We start from the raw sequence: 12,893 nt of genomic DNA on the forward strand, positions 1-12,893 counted from the left end.
TATTCCAGCCAGAGCTCCATCCCTGCAGTGGGAGGAGTTGCAGAGATTCAGGCTGAGAGCCTGAATGTGCACTCTGCTGGTGTCAGGGGCTCTGCTGGTGGGGTTGCTTTTGAGGGATGGGGAGGAATAATCAAGCAGGTTTGTACAGCTGTGAAAGCATGGGGAAACCTAACCTGTGTTTTTTTGCTAATGTTTGAGAACAACTGGGAGTCCCAGAGAGGAAATATTTAGCTCTTATTTTTCCTGTTTTTAAATTCACTCAGCTAATCACTGAGTCCCATTCTTCTCTCCAGGGCACTAGGCAGCCCCCTCTGAGCCTCACAACTCCCTGCCCCCATGCCATGTGGCAAATCCTGCTACATCTGTTTACAAGTGGGGAAAGCAAGGTTCATGAAGAGTTTCTCTCACACTCCCTAAAGCAGCCTTTGATCCTGTGGATCTTTAGTTGTTACCTGGATCCTAATATTTGGGAGGCAGTGGAGGGTGTGAGGACTTGGGCTCAGATGTCTCTGCATGTGATGAGACATAGAGGATTCATGCAGGCTTGGCCTTGATGGCTCCCCTGGGATATGCAGCAAGTCAACATCAACCCAACCCAGGGATACAGTCTGAGCTGGGCAAACTGGATGATCTTTACTGTTAGTCCTTTGGAGTTTGCTGTCTTGAGGAGATATTTGAAGTAAATGCTCTCCTGGCTTGATTAGATATTTGTTGCTGGTTTCTAAGCGTTTTTTCCCATTAACACAAGGGTGTACACAGTAAAGACAGCAGCTTTTACTATAAGATCTGTGACAGGTTCTGCTACAGAAAGCAATCTGGTGAAACTTTTGTGTAACCCCAGTTCATTCTTTTCTCCTCTCCAGGGCATCTGTGACCAGGAGGACTTTTGGGCATAGTGGCATTGCTGTGCATACGTGGTACGCCTGTCCAGCATTAATAAAGTCCATCTGGGCTATGGCCATTAGTCAACATCAGTTCTACCTGGACAGGAAGCAAAGCAAGGTAAGCATGGCAAGTGCCAGTTGTGGTGGGTGAGTCCTTCTCACTCCCCACAGTCCCAGCCACATCATGTCCAGATGGTGGCTTCTTTCCTGCCCTCCCTTTCTGCTGCTTGAGATCAAAAAAACGGTGAATTGACTGAAGATATTTTCTAGTCTTGACCAGATTGAGAAAATTTGTATTCAAATTCATGCCTGTGGGAGTAAGGATTGAGGAAAAGGTTGTATTGAACTGTGGCCAAATTGAAGGAGCCAAAGTTAGCAAGCAGATGGGGTCAACATCCCTGTCTGGATGGTTTCCACATCTTCCACGTCTGTCATAAAGTTAGGGCAGCTTCCAATAACTGAGTTCAAAGTAGCTTCACAACCTACAACTGTCTCTGAATTCTTCTTGCTGTGCCTTGATTTTTACTATTGTATTTTCCTAGAAAGGAGGGGTAGGGATGTTATTTTAGCAGGGGGGCAGGAGGCTGGACAGCCTGGCTGTACAAGGAGCTGTCACAAACTGGTGCTGCACAAAAAGCCAGGCAACACACAAAAGAAACCACCTTGAAACCAGAGAAGTATGTGTTCTTCCTCTTAGTTCTTTTCATCAGTAATTTTAGGCATACCCAGAGCAGCAGGAGATTGCTTTGATCACTTTGAGATTACTTTGATACAGAGAAAAGACTTCTCAGGCAGACTTCCCTCTCCATATGAGCATGCTGGTGTAAAGCTTCACAGAGAAGACAGAGCCTGCACTGAGTGGGTACCTGCATTGGTCCTCATCTCTGGTGAAATGGCAGAATGTGCAGGTGATGGTCCTATGAATGCCTGAAACAATCTTAACATCTTGCTATTGTTGAAAGCACTGCATGCATTTTCAGGCTGGGGGTGTGCCCTTCCTTGCTCAGGCTCTGGCTCTATCAGGTTCCTTCACAAGCCAGTTCAGTCCACTAAACTGACAGAAAAATAATTATTTTTCCTGCTTTTCCTTAGTGCATTATTTTTTCTGTCAGTTAAATGAATCGAGTTGGCTTTCTGGAATTATATGAAGGGCCATGAGTGTGCTCTTAGTCCCACTTGCTCTAAGCCCTTCTGACATTGCTTTCCCCATCATAAGCTCTGTGACTTTATTTAAGAGGGGGTAGGGCTTTTGGATGCCTTGGGCATGGTTGCACTCACTTTGGCCATGTCTCATCTAGTGCAAAAATCCAGGTTTCACCATAGTTGTTGTAAGCTGTATTGAATTTAGGGATGTAGCCCTGCCTAAGTGCCAGCTGTAATATGGACAAAATTGAATATTCACTGATACCAAGGGAAGCTTTCCTGTCCCCCTTCTCTGCTCAGGACCATCAGGACAGTGCATAGTCCTCTCTGTCAACTCAGGGATAAATTTCAAGCAAATAGAAGTTTATTTTTCTTTACTTTTAGCCAGATAGATTTGCTGATCTAGCTGCAAGGTATTTAGGTCACAAGCAACCAACAAACAAAAGGAGATTCCCTCCTCCTCCCATTTCTTTGGTAAGAAACTGGGTCTCTGAAACACCCAGGACTTCCCTTCAGTGACTCCTTTTGTTGTTGGCATATTGTGTTTCAATTTTATCTCCCCTCTCTCACACTCCTACAGGCAGAACCACCCACCAGCCCTCATTTGTCAACCTGTCACGTCTGTGACCATGTCAGCATGCTTTGTCACAATAATCCCAGTGGTCATGCTGAGGCTTTGAAGTTAAGGCATACAAATATTTTTGTCCCTTTCTCTTAAGAGAACTGATATTTTCATCTGTTGTCCTCATATTTGACATGTCAATATTGATAGATCCATCAATTTTCATTGATCTGTTCAGTTCATCCTGCTGGTCCTTTCAAGGACACACTGCTCATGTGAGCTTTGTGAAAATAGTAAACTTTGGGAAAATAGTAAATCATACCCCAGAGTGGGGTGATGTGAAAATGTGAAATGTCTTTGGTTCAGCTCTCAGGGGCCTAGACAAACATTTATTGAGTTTCAGGTCACATGGGTTTGCAGCCCCTTAAATCTCAGGCCCCACTTCAATTGAATCCTCAACTTCAAAGCAAAACTTAGATATTCCTTCCTTTCATGTCCAAACTTGGCATTTCATATCATTTTGACAAAAGAAAGAAAAACAAAAACAAACTTAGAGGAAAAAGCCTGCTGGAGCTCACTGTACAGCTGAGCCTTTCTCCAGTGATACAGATAAGATGATGGGAGATGTGACATAGTGATAAAGAAAGCTTGAACTCTGCTCCTCACATAACTGGGCACCAGTTGGATCTGTACCAACAGCTCCACTGGAAAGAAAACCCTTCACTTGATTTTAAAAAGAAATAAAATCCTCTTTGCCTGGATTGTGACCTTTTTGCAAGTGAGGTCCCAGCCTCACTCCATGCTGAACTCCTGCCAGCTCCCTGGGAACCCAGCGTCTGCTCCCTGCTGATCTCTCTCTCTCTCCCTGCAATCCAAGCGTAGCACGGAGACTGAAAAGATCCCCAGCTTCCCAAAGTGAGCTTGTCAGCATGCAGAACTCCTGTCAGCTTCCCTTTTTTTTGGGAGACAGATGCAGCAGGACTTGAAGGCATGTCTTTGCTCTGTTGACTGCACTGAGTCAATCAAACAGTTGGCCTAGAAACCTTGAGAAGTCCCATTTTGTGGGAATTTTCAACACCACATTCCTCCAAGTTGCAAGGCTTTTTGCCTGAATGAACTGGTAGAAAATAGGCCAAGGGTTTCAAAAAATCACCTCCAGCAAAGCCCCATCACTGCAGCAAGAGGGATAAATTCATCCCTAGTGTCCATCTTCTTCCTCATTTCACTTACGGATTTTTCTTCACCCTCTGACCCTGTCAGAACAGCACTGGGGATCAGTTTGGCCCCATGCTTTGAAATGACTCATGAATGAGCCAGTCTCCCTCCATGTAAATGAGACTTGGCAGGTCTGTGCTAAGTGCTTTCAAATTTGTGAGCCTGGAGGGACTGTGGGGCTCGGGGGAGCACTAATGGGGTGTAACCCAGCTTTGCAGTGCTGTGCTGCAGCACACAGCCTGCACGGGCCAGAGCTGGCTGCTGCTCAGTGGCCTGTGTGAAATGAGCTGTTGCTCTCATTCCTGCTGCTGCTGCTGCTGCTGAGAGCCTGTCCAATGCACGAGACCACCCAATGCTGACTGGCATTGCTGTAGGCAGCAGAGGCAGCAGGGACTGAGCAGCAAGGAAAATTAACCCCATTCCTTTCAGGAGATGTTTCATCTGCAGTGTTCAGTGCAGGGCACCATTAGCACAGCTGCAATATTGGATCTAAACCCTTCTCCTGTGGTTTCAGCAGGTTTGAATTGTACCCTCTGCAGAGGAAGCTCACTCTGCCCTGCTAATCCTGTCTGCTGGTTTGTTTTTCCTCTCTCCTGGCCCCAGGGATGCCAGGCTTTGGTCTTATATCACTTTTTCATTTGCCCTGTATAGGGTACACCTCCAGCCACTGCTCCTTGGCCAGGAACCACATCAGCACCCAGCAGCCACATTGCCCTCACTCAGCACTTTGGTTGGTGCCCAGTCAGACAGGTAGGGCCAGACTGTGCCCTAATTTGCATTCTGAAAATGAGTGGAAATAAACTACAGGGCTGCTTGCTGTAACTGTCCAAATAAAACAGGAAAACCACTGCTTCATGGAACAGGAGAGATGGATCTGTCCATGCAGACCTGGGATTTGTGCCTTTCTGAGGCATCCACTGCCAGGACTCAGTGTGTTGGGTCAGGCACACACTGGGTTTGACCACTGGATGTGGTCAAACATAACCCTACAGATAACACAGGGTTATACCTGCAGAAGATTTATCAGCAGGACAAAGGCAGTTGGAAGGCTTGTTACCTCCAAAGGTCTGGCATTGCAGCAAGACAGCAGTTCATGCTTAGGCTCCTTATCAAGACTTCAGTAGAAGGAAATCTTTATCATTAGATAAAAGCAGTGATTTTCCTCTTCACCTGGAGCTAACTTTCCAGAAATATTTGAAGAAGATGTTTCACAGGCCTTCTTTCTGACCAGAAACATCTGATGCAAGAAGCTAAAGAGTGCTGTCCTTCTCCTGGGGCTGATTTTAGGGATGAACTGCTGAAAATGAGAAGTGTCTAACTGGTTACAACATCAGTTGAAGAGGGCCAGTACTGGTTGACTGATCTGCTCTGATATCTTATCAAGTAGTTCAGCCTCTGCACTCACAAAGACTGCACTGTTCACTCTTGCAAACAAGTGATAACACGTGCCCTGATATTGGGGTTTTTGAGGAAATAAGCTGTGAGGCATTTCGGTTCCTCAGAATGGCAGTGATGGAGCCTATAAATACCCAAGAATATTAAATTATGATAATACTTCTGAGGATGTTTTCAGTGTAAGGCTTTCCCAGTGCTGTCTTCATTTGCAGTTTTAAATTAATCTTAAAAATACAGTGTGCTACAGGGAGACATTTTCCTTCCCTTATTATTTCACTGATATGCAAACAGAGGTGGGGATCACTAAAAACTTAAGTGTCTTGCCCAAAGCCCCACACCACATCAGTAACAGAATTAAGAAGCTCAGTAGTGACCACTCAGCCATCAGTTCAGGTTTAGTTCTTGTTGGAATAGTTTATTCTTCCTGAGGATGTGCAGTAACACTGAAGATCCCATCATGACCAGCATTCCTTGCTGTCCTGTTTCATGTTATTTCCAGTGGGAACAGATCACGCCCTGCTATATGAACATCAGTCAGCTTTGATTTGTTAGCACAGTAATGATGTGCCCATCTCCTCAGCTGTATGGCCAGGGCTGAGTCTCTTCTGGCCTTGAGAAGGTGCAGAGGTGAATACTCAAGTGATCTTGAACTGGGGCTTCACCCCCTTTTGGATAAAACTCTTCTTGCAGTTGGAGAGTCTTGGCAAAATGTGCCAACAGATTTCTGTGTTCTGGGAAATTAAAATTGCAGGTCAGTGGCCCTGCAAGGACAGATTAATTGAAGCTCAGAAGCACAGGGCTTGTAAGATTTGAGCAGTGGGCTGAGATGACTGTTGGAGGTCCATTCCAGCTGAAATATAATATTCTATTCTATTCTATTCTATTCTATTCTGTTCTCTAGGTCTATGTACTGTGCATTATTTACTTTCTTGTAATTACAAATTTCAGCAATCTTGTTGACATTTGGTGGGGAACAATGGCCATGCCCTAATGTGGCCAGTTACTGAGCTGGGCTGGCTGTTGTTTCCTCTAGAGTGATGTTAATGCTTTGAAGAGGTCCCTCACAGTAGGGGCATTGCATGCAGTTTGTTAGTCTGGACAATAACCTAAATGTGTTTTCTTGTCACTATTTTCTTCCAGCTTCTCATGACAGCCCATTTAAGGCATGTCCTCACTGTGTCTTGTTCCAAAGCTTATTGATGATTTGTGAAGGCCCCTTCTGGCTTCCTTTAGATGCTAGAGATGGTCCTTTGAGCTTTTCAGCTGGTTATTATGATGGCATTTCTGAAGGTTTCTTATTGTATGTGGTAAAACAGTCACCCCATACATCCTTTGTTTAAGAGAGAAAAATGTGCATGGCAAAGCAGAGAAAAACCCAAACAGGAAGCAATGCCAGAATCGTACCCACTTAAGAATGTAAAAAGTACAGCAGTGAATACTGTGCCAGATTGCTTCTATTCTTGTAAAATAATCCCAGTTTGCTGTGGAGGCCTGTTTCCTGCCACAGCAAAAGGTCTTTTTATTTCTGTGAGCTTTCAAAAGGCGTTAAATCATTACTAACTCCTGTGTTCACCTCCAGTCCAAGATTCATGCTGCAAGAAGCCTGAGTGAGATTGCAATTGACCTGACTGAAACTGGAACCCTCAAGACCTCAAAGCTGGCCAACATGGGGAGTAAAGGCAAAATTATCAGTGGAAGCAGCGGGAGTCTCCTGTCATCAGGTAGGTCCTTTGTCCTGTAACTGGAGGGAGTATGCTGGGAAGGGCCATGGCCATGGTAAATGGGGAGCAGCCAGAAGCTGCACTGCAGAAATGAAAGTCACTTCCCTTTAGCCTTTCTGTCTGTCCAGGTGGCAGTCCATCTCTCAGCACGTTGCTCCACAAACAGCACAGGCAGCAGCCTCCCCCTCTCTCTTCACCACCACTCGTTTCCTCCTGGACTCCAGGATGTCATCTCCAACCTCTCAATTTCCAGCTGAAACCTGGTCTCTCTTCACAATTTCTACCCTAACCATCCCTTGGTATCCAGCTTATCCTGAAGCAGATGGGTTTGTGAAGGAGTGCCCAGCCAGCAGTGGGGAAGCAGTCACCCAGTGCAGCTCACAAGGGAAACTGAGGCTGGGAACTGGTGATGTTCCTCAGCATTGTTGAGACAGAGTGTCTTCACTGAGTGCACATCTGCTTTGCCTCTCTGTTGCTGGGATTTGGCTGCTGTCCCAGGCTCAACAGAACTGTTCCCTAGCACTCTGCCAAACTAGTGCCAGGGTCCTGAAGGTTTCTTGTTGTGGCTTAGAGCACTTTGCTGTGTGAGGAAGATGTCATGTGTGAGAGAACCCCAAGAGAAGGTGATGCAGAGGAGAGCTAGAGCAGGAGGAGAGAAGGACTGGAGAAGGTGGGTCAGGAGGCTGTGACTCTTTGATACTTTTCTGTCAGTCTGAACCAGGCAAGCTGTGTGTAAAACAGTGAGAAATGTCACTGCAGGCTTAAAGCAGCAGGTGATATTTAGCAAAGAGCTTGAAGCTGCTTAGGTGAGCTTTCCAGGAGGGCAAGGTTTCTGGGATCACCATAATTAACAGTTTCAGACAATTAAATACCTTCTGTTAAGCATCACTTCAATTTATCAAAACCAAATATGCTGAGATGTGTAACAGCAGAGAATACCCTTCTCAGGCTTGGACAAAGGCAGAGTCTATCTAAGAATGCAAATGCTTTAAAACTGAACCCACACTGATGTAGTAGATTAGCTTTGCATCACTGTATCCCTCATGTCTTTTAAAACCCTGCTTGGAAAGTGTTCAGGAAGGGGTTAAAATGTGCAGTGCTTCCAGAGCTGCTTGCTGTGCAATTCCTTGCCTTGCCTGCAAACAGAGTTGCCTTTCTGCTCCTGAGCTCTTCCTGACAAAGTGTACAATCCACTGTCTGTGCCTCCCATCGCTTGGGGAGTTGCAGTAGCTCAGCAGCTCCCAGATTGGTGTCAGGTTGTTGGAACTCTTTGTTTGTTTGGCATTTTTTCCAGCTGGAAAGTAAATAATGTTAAGTACACCAAGAAAGCTCTTAAGGTCTTTCCAAGATCTCAGCCTCCTGGGCACCATTCCTAAGTTTGTGAGAGCTACTTGGTAGTAATCCTGTTTCCATGTTAATACATGGACTTTTTATGTTCCTGGAAAAAAAAACCAAAAAAAAAACCCACTGGGGTCTGCTTCTGCTCTTGCACCTGGAGAGGGCAGTAGCCATGTGAAAGCCAGCAAAAAATCAGGCCCAGAAAAGCTGGTGTAGGCCCAGGATCTCTCAGGGCTAAGTGTAATGAAATGCCAAAATGGGAGCTGCCCATGCTTTTACTTCTGAACTTTTTGTGCTCCCTGCACCTTTCTAGCTGAGCACAGGGTTTGTAGACTCACCAGAATTGCACTAGTGACTAGACCCACCCAGAGTTCATTGACCAGGTGAGTCATTTCTTCAGTCCTGGAGTGGATCTGCCTGCCTGGGTGCCTTCACAGGACTGTGTGAACCTCTGTTTCTGTCAAGGTGCTGCTGGTGGGCCAGTGAGCACAGCTGCCTCTGTGTGCCTTTCTTCAGAGCTGCCAGCTCTGAGGACAGGGCTCTCCCAAAAATGTTGAGGAGAGCTGCAGAGTTTGCTGCTACAAGCAGCTACAAGAAAGTATTTGGAGAAAATGTCTGGCACAGGTTAGGTATCAGGGAATTGGAAGCCTTGGATTGTTTCCACACTCAGACTCCTGTGCTCCAAGATCCCCCTCCCTCGAGCCTGGCTGGTGGAGGTGGCCCATCCCTGTCCCACTGGATGGGAGGGGGCATTCAATGTCTGTCCCACTGGGCACAGTCACTGGCTCTGTCCCAGGCTTTGTGTTTCCTCCCATTGTGCCAAAGATTATCAGCACACAACCACAACAATGATGGGTTATCACAGTACAGCCTGCACGCTGGAGAGAATAAGTGCAAATGATTAAGTGGCCACAGCAGACTTCCAGGCTATAAATACCTCAAGTGACTTGAAATCACAAGGTCAGGAATGAATCTCTGTTTGCCCCCACTTCCCTACTATTCTCAGTCCTTTTTTTTCCTGAAAATTATTGTAGTCATTTCCTCCTTCCATCTCACTCCTCCTCACTGGGGGGGCTGTCAGAGCCATGAGGAGCGTGCCAAAACTGGCATGTCTCCCCTGGGCTTGCAGCAAGTCTGCAAGGAAAAGTTTGTTGTTGCTTCCAGCTGTCACACTGTCTGGAGAAGATCCTGCTGTGCAGTACAAGGCAGTCACTGCTCCACATCACTTACAGTCTCAAGAGACAGCAGAGGGGAGATGGAGTCTTACCCTGGGAAGTGGCTTCCTCTTGATCACAGCACTTCAAGACCAAAGCCTCAGCTCCTCCATTTTTCCCACGCTCTTGATCTCAGGCTGTCCTGTGCAGATTTGTAATTTTGATGATTAAGTCCATTTCTGACAAGCTGACTCTAACTTTTGTCCTCATTTTGGATCTGAAGGGGCCTCCCTAGGACAATGCACTGCTGTGATTTAGTTCAGGGATCTTCTGCTCAGGATCTGTGGGCCATCCCCGGACATCTGGGGAGAGATTTGCCTGTGAGTGAAATCTCTGCTTTTGCACAGGCAGGAACCAAATCAAAGCCAGCAGAACAAAACCAGGTTGGTTCTAAGGTGGATTTTTCCTTCAGAGTCCATCCCATAAGAGCTCTGCAGGTCTCCAAGCTAGTGAGGAGCCCTGTGTTCTCTGGGTTATGGTTGTGTGAGAGACAACTGCTCACTTTGAAAATGTAAAAAGGTTTATTAAACCTTAACAAAAACACAACAAAGGAAAAAGCTGCAGTGCTGGGAACTGCCCCTCGTGCATAGCATGCAGCCAGTTCATCTTCGAGATGGATGCTCAGTCTTTTATACCCCTGGGGGGTTACATCAGCCAGCCCTGGCCCCTCCCAAAGTCTGCCAGTCAGCTCTTCTGTGCCATTTATGGGTGGAGGTTGCTTGATTGGAGGTCAGGTGTTGCCATGCTCCCCAAGCACCAATCTTTTCCATTCCCAACTGCCCCAAGTAAGGGACACGTGTGCAGCCTTCTTTCCACCTGTCCTAGACAACCCTGGCTGTCTGATAGCAACAATACAGGAGGGGAAAAGGGAACTATGGGGAGAACAGAGGACATCTAAACTAGAATAACATAACTATACATCACTAACATAACTATACATCCCTTTTATTAATATTCACACAATAGCTATCTTTTAATTGCGAGAGCCAATCATCTCATTATCCATCTACACCAGTTGGACTGAACTCCAGACTACCTTCCATCTCTGTGGGCAGAGGAGACACCCAGAGGAGCATCTCTGCTTTTGCTCCATGGGCACATTGAAGGAGCCTCCAGCCCAAGCCCCATTCCTTCTGCAGCAGTGGAGGTTTCCTGTGCAGGGGCTGTTTACAGCAGAGTCCAGGCAGGCAGTTCCCAGCGCTGCCGCAGCATCCGGCGGGGCTGTGTCCCAGCTGCAGCGCTCGGCGGCTGCTGGAGCGGATACAGCAGATACACAGCACCCACCAGGAGGGAGGGAGGGAGGGAGTGAGTGAGTGAGTGCAGGGCTGGTGAAGGAGAGAGCCCACAGGATATCTGAGCTCATCCTGTGTGGAGCAGCTCCAGCTGAGCTCCCGCGGTGTCACCACATTTCACAGAGAAAAGCAAGGCACAATTCTTCCCAAGAACATTTCTGGGTTTCGCATTCTCTGAACGTCAGAGAAAGAAAAACAATTCTTATCATTTGCTGTGCCTGTGTTTGTGCCAAAGTAGGATGCAGTATGGAGATTGTTTACCCAGAGTGATGGTGTTTTGTTTCCTTGGCCTATCAGGGCCAACTGTGTGTGTATGTGTCGGGACTGTCGGCTGACAGTCACGAGAGGAGGGAAGTTGAGTGCAGAGTTGAATGCTTGGCAGATTCAGTTTAGGTGTAATATAGTATAGAACAATATAGTATAATAAAGTAATTAATTAGCCTTCTGATAAGTTGGAGTCCTCCTCATCATTTCTCCCTGACAAAGGGGTCATCCTGTTTCAATACCACGCTGCAGAGGAAATCCATGTGTTGGGTAGAGAGCACAGATAGGGGCTGTCTGGGGCTGCTGCTGGTTGTGCACTGACATCCTGGGGCAGTGAGTCAGCCCAGGCTCTGGCACAGAGTGAGCGTGGGGGAAGCTTCTCTCCCTGCTCAGGGGACCTTCCACAGGGACCTGAGCCAAATGCCAGCGAGCTGGAGCCAGCAGCCGGATGTAGTGTGAAGGGTTTGCCATATTTAGATGTGTTTTTCCTGGAGCAGAAGACTTGGAGAATGAGAAAGAGAAGAGATGCCTGGATGTTTTTGCCTTGCTGCTGCTGCTGCTCAGCCACCTTGTTGCATCTCCTCTCCTCTCCCCTCACAGCTGGTGTCACCAAGACTTGGCTCTCTCTGCTCTTCAGCATTCCATCTGTCCTCCCTGCTTGTTTTCATCCTTCTCATTCATCCCTTTTCCAAATTGACTCCACTCTGCTACAATAGATAGAGGAAATACAACCAATGAGTCACTGGTAGGACTCTTCTCTCCAAAGTGGTGTTTGCTCTCACCCCTTTGGCAGGCTTTAAAGCAAATCTTGTCTTGGACCCCAGCAGACTTATACCTGCCTAACAATTGACCAGATCCTTCTGGGGTGTGACCCATGTGCTGCATGTCCCCTTCAACATCACCAAGACTGTCCTGACCTCACCAGTATGGGAGTGAGCAGAACCCAACCTGTTAGCACTGGTGAAGTTCAGCCATGAATTCTGCTGGAGAAGGAGTTGGACAGGGAGGACCATGTTCCCCCTACATTTCTCAGCCCATGTTCTCCTGAGTGTCAGTGGATGCAGAAATCACTCAGATAGGCCATGTGATGAAGATGAGTGCTGCTTCCACAAATTAGTAGGGCATTAAGTGGACATTTAGGTCACCAAGGCCTGTGTCCCATCCTGTAAGCTGAGACAGAAAGGGCACATACACATAAAACCAGCCTCCAGTGCAGCAGGTTCCTGGTGCCCACCAGAGAGAAGGCTCTGTGCCTGCTGCCTGGTGTATTTTCACAACCCTTTTTGTTTTAGGGACATCAGATGGTTCTGCAGAAGTGTGTGTTAAAATGCAGAGTTTGGTAAATCCTTGCACTGCGAATGGGAAGGAGGCTGAAAAATAATTTTCACAAAAAGGTTCAAATGCCATATAGGAAAATCATATATTTCAGCAACATTTCTCCCATTTACTGCATTAGGAATTAACCCTAATTGTGGGAGATAAAACACCTGAGAAAGCCTCCCAGTCAGCCATTTCTGTTGCAGCAGGAGCCTCTTGTGTTAGGACTGATCTCTCAGGACTGATTTTTCTCTGTTGCTGATCCCCTTTGGAAGGCACTGGGCAGCCATGACTCAGTGACCATATCTAATAAGGCTGATTTAAGGTAGTAGCTGCTTGATTGGTTTGATTTGTGCTGGTCTTTGTTTATTTCTTGGTTTTTTTTACGGTATTTTGATTTGTCATGACATTTTTGGGTCAATTGCCACTGGGTTTAGAAGTGGATCTCTGATCACAGCCTTATTTAAGGTAGGATTGATACATATTTATAAATAAAATGCCTCTAATGGAAGCCATAGGAACCCAGCAATACAAAGCATTGTTCTCTG

At 46.6% G+C, this 12,893-nt stretch overlaps 1 protein-coding gene across 11 annotated transcripts in view; it reads left to right on the forward strand.

Moving 5' to 3' along the window:
• The window catches only part of FRMD4A (FERM domain containing 4A), a 369,788-nt gene that overhangs the window by 331,067 nt on the left and 25,828 nt on the right, over positions 1–12,893 (forward strand). For all 11 annotated transcript variants that reach the window (XM_077179219.1, XM_077179217.1, XM_077179215.1 and 8 more), the window contains 2 exons: positions 864–1,002; positions 6,779–6,920. In XM_077179219.1, coding sequence (XP_077035334.1) covers positions 864–1,002; positions 6,779–6,920 — 281 coding nt within the window. The remainder of the gene's footprint in view (positions 1–863; positions 1,003–6,778; positions 6,921–12,893) is intronic.

The sequence above is a fragment of the Agelaius phoeniceus genome, chromosome 5 (assembly GCF_051311805.1).
Source record: "Agelaius phoeniceus isolate bAgePho1 chromosome 5, bAgePho1.hap1, whole genome shotgun sequence".
NCBI classification, from domain to species: Eukaryota; Metazoa; Chordata; class Aves; order Passeriformes; family Icteridae; genus Agelaius; species Agelaius phoeniceus.